The 24,884-nt window shown below is 40.8% G+C and overlaps 1 protein-coding gene across 5 annotated transcripts in view; it reads right to left on the bottom strand.

Moving 5' to 3' along the window:
* Positions 1-24,884, bottom strand: part of AMBRA1 (autophagy and beclin 1 regulator 1) — a gene marked incomplete at its 3' end in the record, with an annotated part of 131,325 nt that overhangs the window by 28,047 nt on the left and 78,394 nt on the right. For all 5 annotated transcript variants that reach the window (XM_084240841.1, XM_084240842.1, XM_084240843.1 and 2 more), the window contains one exon: positions 9,771-9,881. In XM_084240841.1, the coding sequence (XP_084096967.1) occupies positions 9,771-9,881 (111 nt within the window). The remainder of the gene's footprint in view (positions 1-9,770; positions 9,882-24,884) is intronic.

The raw sequence follows: 24,884 nt of genomic DNA, 5'->3' as shown, positions 1-24,884 counted from the left end.
CTGTACGGCTAGATTTATCTACTTAGCACTGGGACCGTCTGCTCCTTACTCAGGGTCCCAGGCCTGTTGCCAAAAAGATGACAATCTCTTCCTCCTCCCCTGGAACGACACATGATTCCAGTTGGGGATACAGAACCAAAGGAACTGAGGGAAGCTGAGGGAGTGAGTCCATCTTGGTTTTCTAACCCTGAGGCGGGTACAACCCTCAGGAAGACAAAAAGCAACTGACAATGTAAACTGTAGCCACCAAAGGCGGGGAGAAAAAGAAAATTAAGTGATCAGAAAAATTAAGAGATGAAAATAAGCAGGGAAGGAGATGGGACTCTGGACTTTAAGACAGTTTTGCAGAATTAACATTTACCCACATTTAATGCTCAAAATGCTTGGTGGATATTTTATCATAGTAAGGTTTTTTCCTATGGTACATTATATAAAACTAGATAGATCATGTGTTTCATGTCATTCAGACATACAGACCCCTATAATGACCCTCAAAACCAACAACCAACACCATAACACGATAACTGCTTACTGCCCAGATTAATTTCTAAGGGGAGTAAGGAAAGCTTGGGGCGGGAAGGAGAGTAAAAGCAAGGTTTTCCTACTTCTGGAAAGCTTAGCTGTAAGCTCCTTAAAAACTGGGCATATAGACAAAACTATTTTGTCAGCCTCAAATCCAAGTCACTGTGTTTGTGTGTGCATTATATTATGATGATCCCAAGTCAGTGGCCATCTTTCAAATGGTGTCTCCTCCCACCACTCCACCCAATTCCCATCTGCCCCAGTTATTGCGGTGAGTTTATGACAGGCAAATGAAATGGCAAATGAAAAGAGCATGCTACAAACTAAAACAGAGCTGCTGCAGCAGCATATTCGGCTTTAGATCTTTTGAAGCTAGAGATCTAGGGCTTCACTTCTAGCCTGAGGAAGGTGATGTGGTAGGCGCAGAGTGATCTGGTAGCTTCCTTTCAGTGAGCCCTGGGTGGTGTGTTTACAGTTTCATTTTTATTTCAAAGCTCCAATTAGCAACTCAGATTTGCTGCTTGTTGTCTATTAATTTCCCACATGGAAATGGAAACGCTCACTTACAATGTGAGTGGTCATTGCTTCAATTCACTTGTGTAGCAGCTTCTCAAAGCCGATTTGTACAGAGAAAGATTTCTTGGATCTCTGTTACTTGTTTTTTTGGGCCATAGGGGAGTAATGCACTAATGACAAGGGCAAACCATTTTTTAAAAAGATTTATTTATTTATACAAGAACTGGGGTATAGGTCAGAGATGTGGGAGGGTGAGAAAATTCACCAGAGACAGAGCAGGGAACAGAACAGGCAGAGGGACTGAAGACACTGCTGAGGGGAGCAGCGGGCGAGACAGGAGAGGTTTGCCACGCCATGTGGTAGCTCCTTGACCGGTAGTTCCCTGGCTGGCCACAGCCTGAAGAGGCTGCGGACAGCTTAAATTATTCAACAATAATATAAAAAAGATAGAGAAAAAAAGTAAAGTGAAAGTAGCTATGGTTCTGGCAATCCACACACCACTAGTAGTTTATTCTGTCGCTGCCTTGCTTACCGTCACAGAGGTTCTCAAATATTAGCACACATCTGAATCACCTGGAAGGCTTATTAAAACACAATGTTAGGGTGAGGGCTGATAATTTGCATTTCTAACCAGTTCCAGGCTTGTCTGATGCTACTGGTCTGGGACTATACTTGAAAACTGCTGCCTTTCCAAATAGTCCATGATCTCTGAGCTGTAGCTCTAGCAACCTGCTCTGCACTTAAAGGCAAAACACACATGGGAAAGATGATGGGGCAGTTAACTGGGCAGCTAAGATAGGAATAACAGCTAAGAAAGGACCTTTTAAATCAAAACTGCTTAAGGGCTTCATGGGGCAGCTCCAGAGAGAGAAAAAACGATGCAAAAGGCAGCAGGAAGCCATGTTCCAGACTGCAATGTAATCTCCTAATTATAAATGATTTCCAAGTAAAAAATGCCCTAGCAGGGAATGGGAGGGATTAGAAATACTGATGCCTGGAGGAGCAGATGGCTCTGCCTTCCTATCTACTCCATAAATTATAAACAAACACCTAGTACAAAGATTGATTGGTAGCCTGTTGCTGGCTGGCCAGAGCAATTTATGGGAGTGTTTTGCAAATGCATTAGATACTGATTTGGAAAATCCTAAGGGGTTTAAATCAGCAGGAAAGTTTCCTTTTGGCTGTCTCTGAGCACCTCAGATATTAGAATAAGACCTTCTGCACAGAGTTCCAGATGACACTCTAAGCATTCCCCAAAAGCACCATTCACCATGTCCCTTGTGATTCAGTTGCCCCACACCACTGTAGGGTAGATGGCATGGTCAGGCATTTTTCCATCTTCCCGTTGCTAGCATCTACAGCCATTACTTGAAGTATATGCAAAAGGAGCTTGAGAACATGAGCATGGGGCACGCCACCTGTAATTATGGACACTTGGGCCCAAAGAGCACTGGTGTGCACCTGTGCAAATGCTCATACCTATGCCTAGAGGTGAGGGATGATGGCAGCAGCGCAGGACAGCAGGAGGCCCACTCTGAGGCGAGAACCCCGAGACAACACAAGACTGAGAACACCAGATAAAAAGCGCCAAGATTTGTGCAGGACTCAGTTGCCTGTCTTCCTCCCAGCCCCACTGCCTGGCCTGTGTCTACCTCCTTGCATGCCAGCCTGGTGTGCCTGTGTACCAGGTACAGATGAAACCAATAATCTTTGAGGGCTCCAGGACTGCCTGAATTGACAGTGAACTTGCCCTGTGCATGCTGGCACTAATTCTTTGGGTTTCTTAAGGTGTGTTCTGGCAGGACACCCTAGTGACCAGAGCTATTCACCGAACAGTTTACTCTTAAAAACTTCAGTAAATATAATGCACTATTTCTTCTTGAAACAGGTTTCAAAATTATCTGTGTATGAAGACTTATTCTCAAGCTTTTAAAGTCCTTACAAATAGTTAATTCACTAATTCTGCATCCTGACTGAAATAGGTGGCAAGAATCTTAAGGCTAACTGTAGAAAAGGGTTAAAGACCAGAAACACAGTGCTGTTAGTGGCTGCTGAACACAGTGAGTAAAACCCAGGACCAAAAAATTCCAGCTTTAGGCAAGCCAAAGGTTCTCCTCTGGGAAGTAGGTGACTATAGGGAAAATGGAGTTAAATTAGGCCTTTTTTCCACCTTCCGCAGCTAATCTCTCCTTCTGGCACCTATGGTCTTGCATGCCTCCTAGGTTGCAGATGCCCATGCCCGAGAGGCATGGCCCATGGTTACAGACACCGGGGCGTGTGCATATGCAAATATGGACACCTGTGCCCAGCAGCGAGGGCTAACCGCTACAGCATCACTCTGAGGCTAGGGGGCTCAGCTGCTATCTTCCCGCCTGCTGGTCTGTTCCCTGATTCAGCATTAAAGGCCTGTAAAATGATACTGAGGGCTCCAAAATTTTCTACCTGGCCTGGGACAGTTGCACAACAGTGACATTCAGCAACAAATCTTTCAACAAAAAAGATTTCCAGCTTACTCTGTTAACCACTGAATCAATCTATTGAGAGATTATAGTTAAGAATAAATCTGTAAGTAGTCTTTATTCAGCCCAACCAGGAAAGGGTTAAGAACTAATGACAGGAACCTCAGGTTAGAGTGAGAGTCTTTCTAGAGAATTACACCATGGAAAGGAACACTGACTATCATCATACATATGTGCCCTAACCTCCTAGAAAGTTGGATTTTCCCCAAAGCCAATGTAGGGCACTTTTAAAAAGCAGTATTCTAACACCACATAAATGGGGGAGAAAATGAGCCAAATTAAATGAGTCATTCTGGTTGCACACAACACTCTCTGATCAGCTCAGGTTTTACAAGAGCCATGATCAAAAGATGGAAGCAGGAACACAGAAGACTGATAGGGAGTTGCAGTTGGTACAACTTGAGACTTGTTTTTTAAAAAAAAAAAAGTTAACCATGGTCTTCTCAGCTATGTTAGCAGCACATCCAATGCTGGTATTCAGAATATTTGCTTTTCTATCAAGAAAATATGATCTCCAACTGGGTAGAACACCATGCTTAAGAAGGCTTACAGGGCTTAAAAGGCAGTAGGTTAAGAGAGCAGATAGCTTATTTGAATGAGTACCACTCTCCAAAGACGGAAAATATGTAACTCTGAAAATGGGGGCAAGGTGTGACTTCAGAATTATGGCCAATACTCTCAAAGAAAAATGGTGCAATTTCCAAGAAAAGGCATGATAAAAAGAGCTAATACTGATCATTTACTATAGTAAGTACCAGGAGACTGTAAAGTGTTTGACATGTATTATCTAATTTAATTCTCATAACAACCCTATGAGGTTTGCAGTCTTATAATCCTTATTTTAGAGACACAGAAACTAAGGAGTAGAGTGATTAAGTAACCATGGCTGGAAGGTGGCTGAGCTAGGATCTGAACCTGTATAGTGTAGCTCAAGAGTTCATGTACTTAATCATCATAGGACAATTGACAGAAAAAAAGCAGCAGAACTACCTCTCTATGTTGTAACAAGAGGGGACAAAAAAAAAGCATGGGTATAAGAAACATGGAGTAGTAACTCAGGTTCTTTTTTGCCTCCCTTCCACCAGCTTCTGTAGCTTTGCTATCCTCCCAGGCTCCCCTACCCATAGGTGATACCGTGTTACTGTAAGAAAGAGCTTAGAAGCATGAGCATGGGACACATGCACCTATAAATAAGGACACCTGGGCTGAGATGCCCAAGGTCATGGGTTCTAGGAGGTTTGGTTGCTACCTGCTTGCCTCTGCCTGCTGGCCTGCCTGTGGATCTGGTTCCCCACTTAAAAGCATGTCAGCATTAAAGGTATGTCCGATATATCTAAAGTTCCAAGAATTTTTCCCCATTTTTCTGAATCAATAGTGAAAGTGCCTGGCCTGGGATGGCTGCACAACAATGGGCCCAAACCTTTAAAATAGAAAAAAATGTAAGCAATTCTAATACTGTTTAAACTGTTTTATACATAGAAAAAGGAAAACTTCCAAATAGCACAGGCATAAAATCTATACATTTTACAAAGTAGGGAAGCACAGAACTGTTTTACTTATAAATATCAGTGAAAAAAACTCTAAGGAAATTACTAACAAATCACATGAAAGGAATTTACTATTAAAGAACATGTAAAGCAGGTGGGGTTTAGTCAAGGAATGTAAGGATGGGGTCAATATCATAGAATCTATTAACAGTCATATTTTCAGATCAAAGATGAGAATAAAACATGATTATCTTCATAGATACTGCAAAGGCATGATAAAATTTAGTATCTATTTTTGATAACAATTCAACAAAAAATAGGGGCCTCCCCAGTGGCCCAGGGGTTAAGATGCAACCTATGAAGCTAGCCGCAGCCACTGCAGCTCAAGTTCCATCCCTGGTGAGAGAGCAACCCACATGGCACAGCAGACCTCTCCTGACTCGCCTGCTGCTCCCCTCAGCAGTGTATTTCTATTGATCTGCCTTGTTCTGTTCCCCACTCTGTCTCTAGTGAATCTTCTCCCCCCCCTCCCCGTACCTCTGGCATGCACCCCAGTTCTTGTATGCATAAATAAATAAATCTTTTAAAAAATTTCAACAAAAAATAGACAACTTCCTTACAATGATAAAATAGTTCTAGTTCCACCTAAAAGTCAGTAATATGTTTGGTAGGCAAAAGCCATAAATTTTCCCACTAAAGTCAGGAACAATAAAAGGTCACCCACTATTTTTTAAAACATTGTTTAGGAGGGCAGCAGCCACAGTATTTAGACAAGGAAATCACAGGTGTAAAATTTGGACTGGGGGAGTTAACATTACCATAATTCACAGATTATGTATCCAGAAAACCCAGAAGATTCAACTGAATAACAACTATAATTAGTAAACAAATTCAGTAAGATAGTAAGATTTAGAGAACAAGCTTATAATAAACTTAAGAGATGCAGAGGATCCCTGGGTGGGCCCGGTTCAATCAGTTGAAAGGTGGAATTGAGACTTTCTCCGAGGAAGAAATTCTTCTTGTGGTTAACAGTTAAGGCTCTTACTCAAGAAACCCAGTCTGCCCATTCACATAAGGCAAATTCTGGGTAATAAATCTTTATATATGTAAGCAGGATCTATATTGAAGAAAACCGTAAAACATTTCTAAGAAAACAAAAGCCTTAAGATTATACTAAGTTGTTACATAAGAAGGTATTTCAGTGATATTAAATCTCCCTCAGTTTATGAATTTAGTGCAATCATAATCGCACTTAACAGGAACTTTTCAGGGGAGTGAAGGGAAAAGCAAGTAAATTTTGTCCATAGAGAAAAAGAAAATGAATGAGCAAGCAGGAAATTCTAGATTTAAAATTTTTAAGAGGAGAATAGTCCTACCAGATTTTAAAACATAAAAAATTAAACCCATGTGGTTCTCTCACATGAATAATCAGACAGATCATTGAGACAGAACAGTTTACAAATGCATATAAATACACATAGGAAAGACGAAAGTGACATCCCAAATCAATGGGACAGATGCACTATTCTGTAAATTGTTTGGGACAAATAAGCAGCCATTTGTGGGGGAAAGCTGGATGATATTCTGCTTATTTGACACTATGTCAAATTTCCTAGTGGGTCAAAGATTTAAAGGTAAAAGCTAAAATGTAAAAATACTAAATGCAAAACCCATGAAACCTAAGAGGAAAGTTGGATAATTTTGACAACTAAAAATAAGTTCTATGACAAAAATAACCTTCAGCAAAGGCAAGAGACAAATGACAACTAGGAAAATCCTATTATAAGTTAATTTTTTGATTTATACAGAACTCCTATAGAACTGGTAAGAAAAAACCAGCATCACAAAAGAAAAATAGATAAAACACATTTAGGTCAAGAAAAGGCAACACACATGGCTCAGTGTATATAGAGAGAGGCATACAACCTGGTTTTCAATATGAGAAATACAAATTTGAAATAACCACATACTATTTTTTTATCTCTCAGCTTTGCAAATATCCAAGAACTTTTTTTTAAAAAAGATTTATTTATTTATGTATACAAGAACTGGGATGTAAGCCAGAGGTGCGGGGGGGTGAGAGGATTCACCAGAAAGAGTGGGGAGCAGAACAGGCAGATCTACTGAAACACACTGCTGAGGGGAGCAGCAAGCGAGACAGGTGAGGTCTGCTGCACTATGTGGGTTATGCACTATGTGGGTTAGAGTTGTATAATATGCTACCATTTAGGTTCAATAGAAGGTGGGAAAACAAATTTGCATTTGCTTATCTACACATATAATATCCTTGAAAAGATAAACAAGACACTATTAGTTGTTGCCTATGGGGAGGAGGTGGCTGGCAGCAGGTTTGGGAGACTTTATATATATATTTATCTTTATATATATATTTATATATATTTATCATCTTTATATATATATTTATCTTTTTATAGTTAAAAAAATTTTGAGTGGCAAATGTATTTCATATTAAAAATTTCAAATTATAACAAAGTGAACAATAAAGAAACAAAATAAATGAAAATAAATGATGGTAAATAAGATCTGGGCCAGATATTTAGAGTCGAACAAGCAAACTCAGTTTTTAATAAAGGAAAAGGTGGACTGTAGTTGATTCCTAACAGAGTTAAAGAACAGATTATTGAACTTGTGGCTTATAAATATTTAGAAAGAAATAAATGATTGCTACTAAGGTTTCACTAAGAACAAGACATGAAAAATTAACTTCATTTTCACTGAGAAGGATACCAAGACTGTCATATCAGGAAATACCAGAGACAGAGAATATATCTTGATTATTTTGTTATTTAAAGGCCTCTGACAAACTCTTACAATACCCTAAGATAAGAGAGGAAAACATGGGTTTCAGGCGAGAACAACCAAGCCTAGAGTGCTAATTCATGAATCACAATCAACACAAAGGAAGTCCACAATAATATACTACAGGGTTTAGTGCTATGTCTTGACTGATTCTCTACTTTTCCCAGAAATCCGAAGGAAGACAGGGAAAGCATGTTTATCAAATCAATAGACAATGTGAGACAGAAAAAAGGAATGAATCAAAGTTCAAAAAGAGGGCCTCCCTGATGGCGCAGGGGTTGGGCTACAGCCTGTGGGGTTATCTGCAGCCGCAGCAGCACAAGTTTGATCCCCAGCCATGGGGCTGCCCACATGGCACAGCAGACCTCTCCTGACCCTCCCACTGCTCCCCTCAGCAGTGTATTTTGGTCAATCTGCCTGTTCTGTTCCTCACTCTGTCTCTGGTGGGTCCTCTCACTCCCCACACCTCTTGGCCTATACCCCAGTTCTTGTATGCATAAATAAATAAATCTTAAAAAAAAAAAAGTAAGTTCAAAAAGATATCGAGAGGCAATAATAGGACCTGAAATTGACACTTGCTAAAATTTCACTGAAACAAATATAAACAAACCTGCTTTGGATTTTAAGATTCAAGCTAAGGAAGTAAGTACAGAATGGTAGAGACAGTTCTAGTTTATTAACAATTATCAAGGAATTTTAAGTGACTGAAAACTTAATAATAGCTTCAGAAAAAGTTGCTGAAATCTTATGCTAAATTTACACTGCCCAAAGCCCTACTGCACCATGAATTAGACAGCTCTCATCTGGACTTTTCTACTCTGTTCTGGCATCCCCAAAGTTAAAAGGGAAGATGAGCAGAACTGTCAAGGATCTGGACACCAGATCAGTAAAAGGAAGCTAAGGAAGCTAGAGAGCTGTGACTTAAAAGAGGCACCATAAGAAATGGGACGTGTGGAAGAAGTAGTATCAAGAAAAATGGTACAAGAAATAATTTTTTTAAGATTTATTTTATTTATGCATACACAAGCTGGGGTATAGGCCAGAGGTGCAGGGGGAAGGGGTGAGATGATTCATCAGAGACAAAGTGGGGAGCAGAACAGGCAGATTGCTGAGGGGAGCAGCAGGTGAGATAGGAGAGGACTGCAGCGCCATGTGGGTTAGTTCCCTGGCTGGGGATTGAACTTGTGCTGCAATGGCTGCTAGACAGCTTCATTGTGCTGAAACTTAACCCCCTGCACCACCAGGGAGGCCCCCAAGAAAGAATGCTTTAACAGGAATTTAGGGGAGATGGATTAGGCCATCTTATCAGACAGTGTGACATCACTAGAAGTAAAGAGGCTGAACTGCTACTTCTCAGGAATGTGTTCATCATTGGATAGAAAGTAAAACGAGTATCTAACATGCTGTGATTACAAAGAATAACTGGGACAATGGAAGCCTTCCCCAGAAGCTGGGAAAATGGACTGCTAGACATGATTATGAAGCACACATATCAGCCATGACATCACTTCATGAAGACAAGGCTCTACAAGAGTTTAACATCATGATAGTCTTTTCTCAAGGGTTAAAAGTAAAGCTCACAGTTCCTAAAGTCCCTTCTCTTTTCTCTGTTCCACCTCAACTTTTAGGTTAGAACAATGAACTACCAGTCAGTAAACTGAGGGGCAGAGATGGCGTCCTTTTGTGTCCAATTTAGCATTGCCTTACCACTGTACCTAGCAGTGCTTGCTGCTCAGGATGGGTGCACAATGCATGTTTGCTTGCTGAATTGCTTGACAGAGAATTGCAAAAATGGCAAATGGCAATAAGCTGCTCAACAAGATGATGGAAAAAAAAACCCACTGCTACACAAGTTACTGAGTTGTTTACCCTTTCCACAAGTACCCCTAGTTCCAATTTAGCTTACCATTACTGATTTCTGGGAGGTCAAACTTCGTGAAGTCCCACCACTGGAGCCGGTAGGTAGTATTAGCAATATTACTGGCCACAGCAGACTGTCCATCACCAATCACTGCCCCTGATGGAGAAGACAAGAGAGCACATTATGGGATTTATTTATATGCTTCCATTGCTAACATAAATTAATAGATGAATTAGGAGGAAAGTGAGAAGAGGAAGAAACACAACTAGGTAAAAGAAAGCTGATGGGTACCATCTGTCAAGTCCCTATCTCAAAGAGAAACCGGATATGTTTCTCAAGAAGAATTCTATGGGTAAATATCATCTCGTCAACCCCTCCCATAATTACTTAACATTTACGTGGTACCAACAATGTGGCAGGTAAAACATATTTGCTGTCTGGTGCTGTCTGGTGGGCTCGCAATCTATAGAAATAGATGACTTTTCATTAAAATTGGGGCTAGACAAGTAAAAGATGGGAGGAAACCATTAACACAAAATAGCATTTCAGTCTCTAGATGTCTTTATAGTAAGTAACACTCATTGGGAGAAAGTGTCTCTTCTTTTTTTTTTTAAAGATTTATTTATTTATACAAGCACTGGGTACAGTCTGAAGCGCAGGAGGGTGAGAGAATTCACCAGAGACAGAGGGGGGAGCAGAACAGGCAGACTGACTGAAATACACTGCTGAGGGGAGCAGGGGGCGAGACAGGAGAGGTCTACTGCGCTATGTGGGACCCTCGCTGGCCGGCCAGGATTGAACCGGCGCTGCAGAGGCTACTGACAGCTTCACAGCGCGGCGCTCAACCACCTCTGCCAACAGGGGAGGCCCATGTGTCTCTTCTTTTCTATATGATCTTCCTCTTAATAAAACATCTCAAAAGGAGCTGTCCTCCAGGGAAAAGGCAGCTAGCATACAGCTGACTGGATAGAGATAATAAAGAAAAAAATGAGGTAATATCTGTTAATTTTTCTGGACCCCTGGCACGTAACACAGCAGAAATTTATGTACCTAGCTTTTCAACATCAGAAAACTTTTATTAAGATGATATTTTATAATGTCCCCCCCTCAAAAACCCCCCTCACCCCCCTGCATGAGCCCACCCCCTGGGAACTTCCTTTAATCCAGATTCACTTGTAACATCTCACAGTTTAACTTTCCCTAAGATATACACTTCTGTATGACATTTTCCCCTTGGTAACCAATTAAATAAAAAATGGATTTTTTTTAACAGGGTGACACTTTAATTTGCAGTTGTATTTCATTTACATGAACATGTCATTTCCTCCTCCTCCTTCCGAGGTGCATTTCATACACAACCACCCTTCCGATCAGACAGAGCCAAACCCTCTTGGGAGAATAGAACATTCTTGTATGCTAGACAACCTAAATGGTATTCTCTGCTGCAAATCAACTCCTACTTTGAGAAACTGAACTTGTTAGTGCTTACTAGCTGAGGAACAATGCACAATTTTATACCTAATTCTCAGTATCACCATCTTCTTCCTCTGCATATCACTACAAGAAGGTCTGGTCATTTCTCCCACCCTCTGACCACCCTTAGAGAGCCCCATTTATTGCTCTGCTACTCTTGGTGTTTCCCTATTCTCTCCTCAGTTGGTCAAAAGACAGTTCAGAAGAAAATGTCCTCCAGAAAAGCTAGGAAAAAAGACAATAACACTTTCCATTCTTCTCCAGGCCACTGCATCAGATAGATCTTTTAAATATGAGTTTATTGATAGTGTCTTTATCCCAAATTTATTTTTTCAATTACTTTTTAATTTATTTTTTCACAGAAGAACTGGGGTGTAGGCCAGAAGTGCAGGGGGAGGGGTGAGGGGATTACTAGAGACAGTGGGGAGCAGAACAGGTAGATCTACTGAAATACACTGCTAAGGGGAGCAGCGGGCAAGATAGGATAGGTCTGCTGTGCATGTGGGTCAGCTCCCTAGCTGGGGATTGAACTCAGGCTGTAATGGTGATAGTTCTGAGATATAACCCCTATACCACCAGGGAGGCCCCCCAGTTCATTTTGTAAAGGGAAGTAGAAATAACAGTTCATTTCCAAGGCCATGATACTTCTCAATAATATATTCTCAACATGGGGCAAAAACTGGTTGGTGGGGGTGCATGGGGAGATCTTAGATAGTACCATTGACAGCTCCCTCCAAATTATCAGAGCATATAAAAAGATATACAGCATCATCTGTGATATTAAAATTTCATGGGAGGGGGCAATTAGAAAAAAAATAACCTATTACTTTAGGAAGGTAATAATGAAACAAAGGTTGAGAAATATCATTACCACCAAAAAAATCTTTGCAGATTCGAAGTCACATTTCCATCCTCCACCCAGATCTCCCTGAAGGTCTGGGAAAGATAGCATTTGTGGGTAATGAGGGTCCTGTGACATGAGGCAAAATTATGCTTTAATTTTTGAAGAAAAATTTATAATAATTACATCTGATTTGGGAAATTTGGCTGAACCTTGCAGTTATGAGAAGGGTAACTAGTATAAAATTTTCTTAATGGAAACTTTCTTGATGTTTCTAGGCTTCAATAATAATGAAAATCATTTTTTAATTCCAGGCCTGCCACTTCCCTGGAAATAATTATTCCATTTCACTCAGATCCAGGCTCACTTCCACTGAGCTTATGAATTATTCCCCTGGCTTGCTTATCTAGATGGTTGACATCACCTTTGACTACTAGTTTCTCTTAAATTACTTTAGGTCTTTATCATTTGCTCTAACTTAACAGAAAAGCATTATTACCCAAAATGGAAGAAGGCAAATTGATTTTTTTCAGTACATGATAAACAAAATGCTAGTTGCTGAGAGGGTGAAAAATAGAAGAAACAACCCCATATTCTAGGAGCTTAAAATCTGGGAAAGAAGATGAATACCACAAACAGAAAAACAGTTAAGGAAAATACCAGATACTTTAAGAGTGCTGTGGATCTGCAACTGGGAGCACAAATGATTAAGACTCCAACCCACAGCTCCAGAAGCATCTGCACAGCCCATGCCTCTAGAAATGTCTTCTGGGAACAGCTGTGCAATAAAATATTGCATGTATGGTCTCACTGTGTGGAAGAGACTGGGGAGGTGTTCTCTGCCAGTGGTGCCAGAGTGCTGAGGAGGAATGGAGCCTGGTTCCAGGGAAAGTCAGTTTTCAGTACTATGTAAATATAGATTAGGGAGCTAAAGATGCCAGCAACAGACTACAGCACTGTCACCAGGTTCTCCTCTGCAAGAACTGCAGGCTAGCTCTGCCTGTTTCTCGGAAACATCCGGAAGAAAAGGTACCACTCCAATTTAAAAAAAAAAACCATCCATTTAGTAGGCTTAAGTTGTAGGTATAGAAATGTGCCAGAATGTGTTAATGGACTGAGCTACAGAGTATTTTCATGGGAGGCACTTAGCCTCAAAAACCAAATCCTGAGAGATTTCTAATGCATCAAGGTTTTCTCAGTAATAAGAGACTGAAACACACTAGACTCAGCCTTCACTATTAATATTTTGGTTCAGATAATTCTTTGTTTAGGGGGTAGGGTGGGCCTTGTGCATTATAGGCTGTTTAGTAGCATCTCTGGCCTCTACTCACTAGATGCACAATACCTCCTGACCCAGCTGTGACAACCAAAAATGTCTCCAGACATTGCCCAATGTTCCCCAGAGATCAGAAACCCTGGGTGGGCAGCTCCCAGTTAGATAAACATAGCCTGTATTTTAACTCCAAGATGGGAGCTCTTAGAAAGCACAACTAATGTAATACCTGCTGCTAAAGGCACCAAAACATCACTGACACTGATTCTGCAAAGAATCTAATCAATGGCACAGCATCATGTTTTGTTTTGTTTTTTTTTTAAAGATTTATTTATTTATACAAGAATTGGGGTATAGGTCAGAAGCGCCAGAGAGCGAGAGAATTCACCAGAGAGCGGAAAGCAGAACAGGCAGATGGACGGAAGACACTGCTCAGGGGAGCAGTGGGCGAGGCAGGAGAGGTCTGCCACGCCATGTATGTTTCTCCCTGGCTGGCCGGGAATTGAACCTGCACTGCAGAGGCTGTGGACAGCTTCTCAGTGCAATGCTCAACCCGTTGCGCCACTGGGGAGGCCCAATATTATGTTCTCTTAGCAAACTTCTAGTTTTCCTGTTTAGCTTGAACTGGGATGTTATGGCTTACTGTCTGTTTTCTGCATGGTTCCTGAGAACATAAGAATGGAATCAGATGGGCCTGATTTTGAATGTCCTACTGGTACATATGGTAGTATGATTTTATATAAATTAATCTCTCTGAAATGTAGTTTCCTATCTTTAAGAAGGGTATTATAATAATATCTAGAACTTACAGGATTATTTGGAGAACCTACTAAAGAAAAAATGTAAAATGTTGGCAAATAGTATCTATTGACCATTATGAAAATCATTTAAATCACTTAATCTCTGTAATACTTTTTTTTTCTCTATATGTACAGCTCTATAATCTAAGAGCCTGATCCAAAAAATATGATAGGACCGAGAGAGTACTTAATTTTAGAATTAAAGGTCAAATGTCTAGGTCCTAGACTTTTTGATAACTTTCTCCTTGAAAAACATTCTAGGACATGATAGACTACATTCTGGGCCACAAAATACACTGTAACAAATTTTAAAAAGAAGTGAAATCATATAAAATATACTGAGCTCACAAGACAAACTAGAAATCAGATAACTTGATAATTCCAAAATACCTGGAGATAAAGCAACATACTTCTAAATAAAAGAAAGTATCTGAAGAGGGCCTCCCCGGTGGTGCAGCGGTTGAGCGCTGGGTTGCGAAGCTGCCCGCAGCCTCTGAAGCGCTGGTTCGATCCCCAGCTGCTCCCCGGCCACCGGAGGAGGGTCCCACATGGCGCGCAGACCTCTCCTGCCGCCCGCTGCTCCCCTCAGCAGTGTCCTTTGGTCCTTCTGCCTGCTCTGCTCCCCGCTCTGGCTCTGGTGAATTCTCTCACCCTCCCGCGCTTCTGACTGTACCCATGGCTTGTATAAATAAATAAATAAAATCTTAAAAAAAAAAAAAAAAGAAGGTATCTGAAGAGAAATTCTAAAATATTTTGAACTAGATAAAAATGAAAGTATGATTTATTAAATTTTGTGGGATGCAGATAAGCAGTGCTTAGAAAGAAATATACCACCCTGAATGCAAATATTAGAAAAGAAGAATGATCTAAAAATCAGTAGTTTAAATTCCCACTTTAGGAAACAAGAAAAAGAACAAATTAAGTCCAAAGTTAGAAAAGAAGTAATAAAAAACAATTGGGCAGAATCAATGAAATTGAAAGCAGAAAGTCAACAGAGGGGGGAAAATCATTGAAATAAAAAACTGGTCCTTTGAAAAAGATCTATAAAATCAATAAGCTTGTAGTCAGCCTAAGTAAGAAAAAAAGAGAGTGAACAATAACCTCCCAGGACAGAAAGCACCAGGCCTATGAAGGTTCACTGGTCAAATCTACGAAACAGCTAAGGAAGAAATTACAGCAATTCTCTACAACCTCTTCTAAAAAAGAGAAACAGAACTACTTCCTAATTCAGCATTATCCCAATACTAAAACAAAGACACTTTGAAGAAAGAAAACCTACAGAATTTCTCTTACAAAAATAGAAGCATTAGCAAAATATTAGCAAGTCCAATAATGTATTAGAAAAGTGGACCTTGGACCTCCCTGGTGGCACAAGGGGTTAAGCACAGCACTATGAAGTTATCTAGAAGCCTCTGCAACACGAGTTCGAGCCCCAGCAGGCCAGGGAGCTACTCACATGGTGCAGTAGACCTCTCCTGACTTGCCCGCTGTTCCCCCCAGCAGTGTTTCAGTCAGTCTGCCTGTTCTGCTCCCCACTCTGTCTCTGGTGGGTCCTCTCACTCCCCACACCTCTGGCCTATACCCCAGTTCTTGTATGCATAGATAAATCAATCTTAAAAAAAAAAAAAAAAAAAAGGGCCTCCCCGGTGGCGCAGTGGTTGAGCGCTGGGTTGCGAAGCTGCCCGCAGCCTCTGCAGCGACGGTTCGATCCCTGGCTGCTCCCCGACCACTGGAGGAGGGTCCCACATGGCGCGCAGACCTCTCCTGCCGCCCGCTGCTCCCCTCAGCAGTGTACTTCGGTCCTTCTGCCTGCTCTGCTCCCCGCTCTGGCTCTGGTGAATTTTCTCACCCTCCCGCGCTTCTGACTGTACCCAGTGCATGTATAAACAAAACAAACAAACAAATAAATAAATAAAACATGCCTCTATTAAAAAAAAAAGTATTTAAAAAAAAAAAAAAGTGGATCTCCCTGGTGGCTAAGGTGAAGTCTCAGTACTATGAAGCTATCCGCAGCCACTGCAGCACGAGTTTGATCACGGCCAGGGAGCTACCCACCATGGCACAGCAGACCTCTCTTGTCTTGTCCACTGCTCCCCTCAACAGTGTACTTCAGTCAATCTGCCTGTTCTGTTCCCCACTCTTGTTTCTGGTGAATCCTCTCACCCCCACCCCCATACCCCTGGCCTGTACCCCAGTTCTTGTATGCATGAATAAATAAATCTTTAAAAAAAAAAACTGAGAAAATCTCTGCAAAATTCTTATCTGATAAATAAATGGTTTCCAAAATATATAAAGAACTCTTAAAATCAACAGTAAGAAAACAATTTGATTAAAAAATGGGCAAAGGATCTGAACAGACATTTCACTAAAGATACACAGATGGCAAACAAACATGAAAAGATACTCAACATCCTTCCTCATTAGGGAACTGCAAATTAGAACAATAATGAGAAACCAGTACACGCTTATCAGAATGGCTAAAATCCAAAACACTGATGAGACCAAATGTTGAAGAGGGTGTGAGACAACAGGCAGAACTCTCATTCATTGTTGGGAATGCAAAATGGTACAGCCACTGTGAAAGACAACTTGGCAGTTTCTTGCAAAATTAAACATACTCTTACCATATGATGCAGCAATCATGCTCCTTGGTATTTACCCAAGTAAACTGAAAGTGTATGTCCACACAAAAACCTACACACAGATGTTGATAGAAGATTTATTCATAAGTGCCAAAATTTGGAAGCAAACAAGATGTCCCTTAGTGGAAGAAAGGGTAAATAAACTATGGTACATCCACACAATGGAATATTATTCAACTCTAAAAAGAAATGAACAATCAAGACATGGAAAAAAACAGAAATGCATACGACTAAACAAAAGAAGCAAAAAGCTACATATTCCAAAAAAAAAAAAAAAAAAGCTACAGATTCCAACTGTATACGTCATTCTAGAAAAGGCAAAAGTATGGACACAATGAAAAGATTAGTGGGTGCTACGGGCTGGGGAGCTAGGGGGTGAAGGGGAGGAAGAATGTTCAGATAGAATACAGAAAGACTTTTTGGGGAAGTGAAACTGTTTTGTATGACACTAAAATGGTAAATACATGTCATCATGTATTTGTTAAAACTCACAGAATTTACATCACCGAGAGAATCCTAATGTAAACTATGGACTTTGAGTTATAATGATGTGTCATTGTTAGTGCAGCTCCCTCACTGATGAAGAGGGAGCTATAGATTGGAGCAAGTATGGAGAGGAAGAAGTATATGAGAATTCTCTGTACCTTTTTAAAATTTTTCTGTAAACCTAATACTGTTCTAAAATAAAACATCTGGGGCCTCCCTGGTGGTGCAGGAGTTAAGGACAGCGCTATCAAGCTATTGGAAGCCACTGCAACACGAGTTTGATTCCTGGCCGGCAGAGGAGCAACCCACATGGCACAGCAGACCTCTCCTGTCTCGCTTGCTGCTCCCCTCAGCAGTGTATTTCAGCAGATCTGCCTGCTCTGCTCCCCACTCTCTCTCGTGGATCCTCTCACTGCCCAAACCTCTGGCCTGTACCCCAGTTCTTGTATGCATAAATAAATCTTTTAAAAAAAATCTATTAATTTAAGAGAGAAAGGGAAAAAGACACACCAAGATCCTCACTCATGTGGAAACAGTAGAAAATGACTGCAGTTCGATTTCTAATCAAAGAATCAATCTTTTTTTTTTTTTTTTTTGCTCTGATCAGAGCGAAAGAGTCAAGAAGGATTATTCTGAGGAGAGACAAAACAAGGGGCAGGGGTGAAAAGAAAGTTAAATTTAATGACTGATCAATTACTAGAAAACAACGACAAAACCAAGCTGTCAAGTAATATTCTTGGAATCAGGTCAACTTGTAGGCCAGAAGTCTCAAGAATGAGCCTAAGGATAAAACCTTAGTCACGACAGATACATGGTAGTTCTTCCAAGGTGATAGCCTACATGCATCTTTCTGCCTCTGCTTCTCTCAGATTCCTCTCTTTTGTTACTTAGAAAAGAGAATTAATCTAAAACAGTTTTTTAGACTCTAAGATCTGTTCTAGGAGCAGGAAAATGAAGAGTATGATTCAACAGTACAGTGAAAATACAGAACAATGGGAATCATTAGCAAATCTATCAGAAAAGCTAATTTGGGAGGGTAAAAGAGGGCAAGTTACAAAGAAGGAAACGATTAAATTATATTTCAGTCCTATAAAATCTGTTCCATTTAAGGCTGCTTAATTCAGAATGGCCATCTCTGCTCTGCAGCTATGGGGAAGATACAACGAGAATGGGACTGGGGATGCACATACCCATAGTCCAGAACCAAGAACCAGCTGGCCAGGAGAACTGAGACTAGAAACTACAGGGCAGGTCCAACCAAAAACTTATCAACTTTTGGAAAATTTTCTAAGGTAGTCACAAAAGACCACATGTGATGCCATTTACATGAAATGTCTAGACTGGCAAAACAAACAAAAACATACACGACTAATTGCCTAGGGCTAGAGAGGGACAGGGAATGGAAAGAGAATGGGGGAAGTGACTGCTAAAAGTATGAGAATCTTTAGAAGGTAATAAAAATGTTTTGAAATACACAGTGGCAATGGTCATATAGCTCTATATATTAAAAGTCATTTTATACTTTAATAGGTGAACTACAGGTATGAGAGTTATATCTCAATACAACTATTTTTAAGAAATACTATTCGGGCCTCCCTTGTGGCGCAAGGAGTTAAGACGCAACCTATGAGGCTGTCCGCAGCCACTGTCCCGGCCAGGGAGCAACCCACAAGGTGGAGCAGACCTCTCCTGGCTTGCCCACTGCTCCCCTCAGCAGTGTACTTCCGTCAATTTGCCTGTTCTGTTCCCCACTGTCTCTGGTGAATCCTCTCACGACACCCCCCACACCTCTGGCCTGTACCCCAGCTCTTGTATGCATAAATAAATCTTAAAAAAAAATACTATTCAACATAAATTTTGGTAAATTTGTGAAAAAACAGCATCTACTTTTTGGTACTGATATGCATTTTTTGTTTACTGATACACTCTTTTTTAGTGTGCACTGGCTACCCACATCTTATATGTATTTTTATGTGTGGTTAAGTTTTTTGCTTACCATTGTCTGAGCTCTTTGTAAATTAATAAGCTGAACTGAGAAAACAAAAATTTTTTTTTAATTAATTTATTTATACAAGCACTGGATACAGTCAGAAGCGCAGAAGGGTGAGAGAATTCACCAGAGACAGAGCAGGGAACAGAACAGGCAGACTGATGAAGTACACTACTAAGGGGAGCAGAGGCTGCGGCAGGAGAGGTCTGCATGCCATGAGGGACCCTCGCCTGCAACCGGGGATCGAACCGGCACTGCAGAGGCTGCGGGCAGCTTTGCAGCCCAGCACTCAACTGCTGCACCACCAGGGAGGCCCAAAAACTGAATTTTTTAAAAGATTTATTTATTTATGCAGACAAGAACTGGGGTATAGGCCAGAGGTGTGTTGGGGTGAGAGGATACACCAGAGACATAGTCGGGAGAACAGGCAGATTGAAATACACTGCTGAGGAGAGCAGCGGGCCAAGACAGGTCTGCTGTGCCATGTGGGTCACTCCCTGGCCAGGGATTGAACTCGTGCTGTAGTAGCTGCAGATTGCTTCATAAAGCTGATGCTTAACCCCTTGTGTCACCCCTTGAGAAAACTAATTCTGAGAGCAATATAATGCAGAATTATTTGGATATAAAAAGTATCCTTCTTCTCTAACTGTATACTGAATGGCATCCTAGGAAGAATACTTTCCAGAAAGCTTCATTCAAATGCAGTCTTTAAATTTGTTCTAAGAAGGGGGTGTGAACTAAGCACTTTGTCATACTCACTTTGTCAACTTATCACCATTTTAAAAAAATCTCATCTAAGTTCACAGTCAATTATTCTATAGCCTACGGATTGGTAAGATTCCCTGATGACATATAACAAGATTTTCTCCAAGGATAGAAGCATGCCAAGTTTCTCTCAGTTTCCATTTAGGGTTTTGACATAGAAGAAGATGACCACACTATATATAGTTTATTTGCTTAAAAGTAAAAGCTTTATTGAGACATAATTCACACACCATAAGACTCACCTACTTAAAATATACAATTCAATGGTTTTTGTACATTCACATAATTGTGCAACTGTTATTAAATTCAGCTTTACAATAACCATCACTATTCTCTAATTGTAGAGCATTTCATCACTCCTCCCCCAATACCCTTCCATTTTGTTCTACCCCCTCCCTAGTCCTGGGTAACAGCTAATCTATTCATTGTCTCTTGTTTTGCTTCTCCTGGAAGTTCACACAATAGGTGGAAGGCTGTTTGTGCCTGGTTTCTTTCATTTACTATACAATGTTTTCAAAGTTCATTCATGTTGTAGCATATATCAGATTTCAATTCCTTTTAATGACTATATAATGTTCCATTGTATGTTAATAACTGAACCATAGGCTTATATAAGAATAATAGTTTCCACTTATAGAAAAATAATTGCATGGAACCCAGCAATCATAAAACTGTCTGGGACACAGAACTCTTTCTTCTGGAAGGAAAAAAGTTTTCAAAAATCAATTGTGAGCATTACCTATAGCTGAAATCAAGTCTTCACTTTTTCCTGAGACTAAAACAAAAGGCAAGAGCACTATGAAGGGGACATCATTTTCTGTAAAAATACAAAGAACAAAACCCCAAACAGGTACCAAAAGGGTGTCTATTTATTCTGATATAGAAAATGTTCTGAATAAAGTGTGCAGTCTATTAGATTGAGATTATTTAATAACTGCTCTACTGGTTACTTAAACTGATATCTAGAACAATCATTATACAATGTAAGTTTGAAATATATTTAACATAAATTAAAGGGTAAATATTTTGTAGATATAGACATGAACGACTCTGTGTCCCTAACAGAATTTGGGCCCCTAAACCAAGGTAATTTTATTGTCCAATAAGCTAGAGGCTCCAAAGTTCCTGCTCTGAAGAGCAAGTGTAGCATTAGTTTACATACAAATCATGAACTTTAAGATATCGTTGAGGTCAAAAGCATTGGATAAGGCAGACAAAACAAACGAGTCTGAGAACTCAACAAGGAAATTAGAAAAGCCTGGAATACAAAATTGTGTGCAAGCCAGGGAAAAGAAACAGTTATGAAATAAATATTTCTATATATCACAACTTCATTAAAAATTTTCTCAAAACAATTCAAAACAGGATTAGATGGCAACCACAGAGTAAGCTTTTTAAGAGACCAAGAAGAGGAAGAGGAATTAACCTGATGTTCATTAGGGCCAGCAGTGACTATACTGTTCCTATCAGGGTAGTAAGTCCAAAGAATCTGGTATCAGCCTTCTAAAAATTGTGATAGAAAGCACAAAACATAAAATTTACCATCTTGACCATTTTTTAAGCACTCAATTTGTTAGCATTAAAATATATTCACATTTTTGGGCCTCCCTGGTGGTGCAAGGGGTTAAGCACAGCACTATGAAGCTATCCGCAGCTTCTGCGGCACAAGTTCGATCCCTAGGCGGCCAGGGAGCTACCCACATGGCACAGCAGACCTCTCCTGTCTTGCCCGCTGCTCCCCTCAGCAGTGTATTTCAGTCAGTCTGACTGTTGTGTTCTTCATTCTGTCTCTGGTGAATTCTCTCACCCCCACCCACCCCCCCCAACCTCTGGCCTGTACTCTGGCTCTTGTATGCATAAATAAATCTTAAAAAAAAAAATCACTTTTTTATGAAACAGATCTCCAGAACTTTTTCACCTTGCAAATCTGAACCTTGACACCCATTAAATAACAACTCCCATTTTACCCCTCAATCCCCAGCCCTTGGTAACTACAATTCTACTTTCTCTTTCTATGAAACTGACTACTTTAGATGTTTCATAAGGTAGAAGCTTGCACTATGGATATTAGTTTTTAACATGTCTTGAAAGAAGAGATGTAACTAGATAGCATGCACACAAAGTCATTCGTAGACATGAATCAGAGTCATATTCTAATCTGCAGGAAAAAGAGTTAGGCCTGATGTGAGAATGTAACCTCTAGGCAGGCACAGCCTTTTGCCCTTAGAAAGTCATTTGAAAAGGTCAAAGAGAGCATAGGGCTCACACCATTATATCTAGTGAGCTTCAGAAAGCCTGAGGATGGTAAAGCTGCCATAAGACTACTGTGCTTTCTGATTCGGAGGTCACCAATGATTCAATCACACAGCATTGAACATACCAGTGTCACCTGGAGTTCAGTAATATCAATATATCACCATGCTGAAGCAAAGGGAGCCAGTGGCTCTTTACTGGGTCCTCATTCCTTCCTCCCACCCAGGATTAATCTTGACTGTTGGGAAGGGCACTGGTATCCTCTAACTCTAGTCAGACTAAGCTGTTCCTCTGTGGGTAGATGAAGGGGGCTGAGGCCCACTTTCATCATAATTCTGTAGACCTGTCCTTCTTCAATATATATGTCCTAATGAAGCAATTATCTACACTTAGACTAATGATTTAATTGGGACAAGTAATTTGAAAGCAGAACATCCATTTTCAAAGAAATGAATATCATTACCCTTTTTCCACCCACAAACATTATTTAAGACAAAAACAAATAAGCTCACAAGAACACATGCTACTGAAAAATTATTAGGAACAGCATCCCCAAACCCACAGAATTCAGGGGAAAAAATGGAGGGAAAAAATAAACCCCAAATAAAAACAAACAAAACAAAAAAAAAAACCCCTTGCATTCACTCCCACCAGGCTGGGATTTCCTCAAAGCCTCTACCGCTGATGGAAGACATGCAGGTAGATAAGAGCATGAAGACAAAATCTACCTCTACTTCCACATCCCCCACAACCCGGCATGTCCAATATTTGGGTCGCATCAACCTCTGTTGTTGGGAGGTCACTGGCTTGGGCAGGCCCCAGGTGAAGCCAGGAAAGAAGTATCCTCTCACTGTTGCAAGATGGAGCTGCTTGATGGGGTGCCTCAGCAGCATAAGGATGGGTAGAGAGAGGGGAAAAGGTGGGGAAAGGACTAAGAGAGGAAGAGGTAAAGAGAGAAAGAAAAGAGAGCGACTGACTGACTCAAACATCGAACAGCTCTCACCAATCACTTGTCTTAAATTGCTGAGACTCCTGCAGTTTTTATTGTTTGGTGGAAGCATGAGTGAGTGGAATTGGACCAGAGGGTCCTGGGCTTGTCAGCAGCAGGAGGGAAACGACCTTTATTGCTGCAAAGAGGATGCAGATTTCAAAAGCTTAAATTCTGCAGTGAAGGGAAATGGAAATGTGCTGAACGTGGGTTTGACTGGCAGCTTTCCTCATCTGTCGATCACAGAGTAATAAACACTGGGAGATGGCAGAAATGAAGATAAATGCTTTCAGCAGCACCATTCCCCACCCTCCCCTCCTCTTCCGCCCCCACTCAGCACATGACAAGAGAGTTAAAGCAAGAAAATAAATCAGCTTCTTAACCAACTCTTTTGTTAAAACTTTCCTTACAGGCCACCTACACGTGAATTATTGCTCTATGAGCCTACATTCTCATTAGGGGGCCCAGTTTGTAAAGGGTGAAAAGCTCCTGTCAAATCACACCTGTACACTTCAGGGTACAGTATTACCCAGCTGAGTCAGATGGGGCCAACGTTTAGGAAAGAGGCCAGGCCTGCTCCCAGAGGGGACAGCACGGAACCCCAACCCTGTCAGGCTCATTCTGCTTAAACAAGACTTTGATGTTCCAAGGACAGCTTGGTGTCACCTCACTGCAATCATTGCTGCATTACTATCTACTCAGGGACAGAAAGGCTAAGCGCTGACGGCCAAAAAAGAAGCCTCCTTGGGCTTGGAGGGCAAAGGAGAAGTCAGATTAGAAAGTGGACTACAGAATACACTACTCAGTCCTGACTACTAAGTTTACATTCATTTTTTAAAAAAAGATTTATTTATTCATGCATACAAGAGCTGGGGTGCAGGCCAGAGAAGCAGTGGGTGAAAGGATTTACCAGAGACAGAGTGGGGAGCAGAACAGGCAGATCTACCGAAATACATTGCTGAGGGGAGCAGCGGGAGAGACAGGAGAGGTCTGCTGCGCCACATAGGTCACCTCCCTGGCCAGGGATCAAACTCGTGCTGCAGTGGCTGCGGATAGCTTCATAGTGCTGTCTTAACCCCTTGCACCACCAGGGAGGCCCCCAGTTTACATTCATTTTGGAATTCATTTATGAGATGGTCATTCTCATAGGCTTCCCTCCAGTAGACACAGGAAAATACTGTGTGTTTTGGCACTTGTGACATTAAGATAAAGTTCAATTTGTTTTTTGTAAAAACACTAAGACTTTTTGACTAAGGTCAAGAAGTTAGCAATTGCTAATACATGTGGTGGCAGCTGCTTATAAGATGGTTGGAAATTTAAAAGACCACATTCTGATCCTGCTCTGACAAAAATCTTAGTAACCACATCTTTTAAGACATTCAAAAAGATCTCTGTTCTACTAGCCTAGCCAGGCTATTTTCTTTAGACCCTGAGATGGAAGAAACAGATTCCAGATCCTCCTTCTAAATACAGGTACCAACTAGTGGAAAATATGTAGCTAAAAAAAGTAGAAGGGAGCATGGTGAATGGATGTTTCAGACCACAAACTGCTCAAAAACCTTGGGTAATCCCCAGAGCTACATAAATGTGGTGGGCTCTGAGAACACTTGTCACATAGCTAATTTGAAATAGTTTCTCATTCAAATCC

This window comes from Talpa europaea (assembly GCF_964194135.1).
Source record: "Talpa europaea genome assembly, chromosome: 1".
Classification (NCBI taxonomy): Eukaryota; Metazoa; Chordata; class Mammalia; order Eulipotyphla; family Talpidae; genus Talpa; species Talpa europaea.
This window is presented reverse-complemented; position numbering and strand designations above follow the sequence as displayed.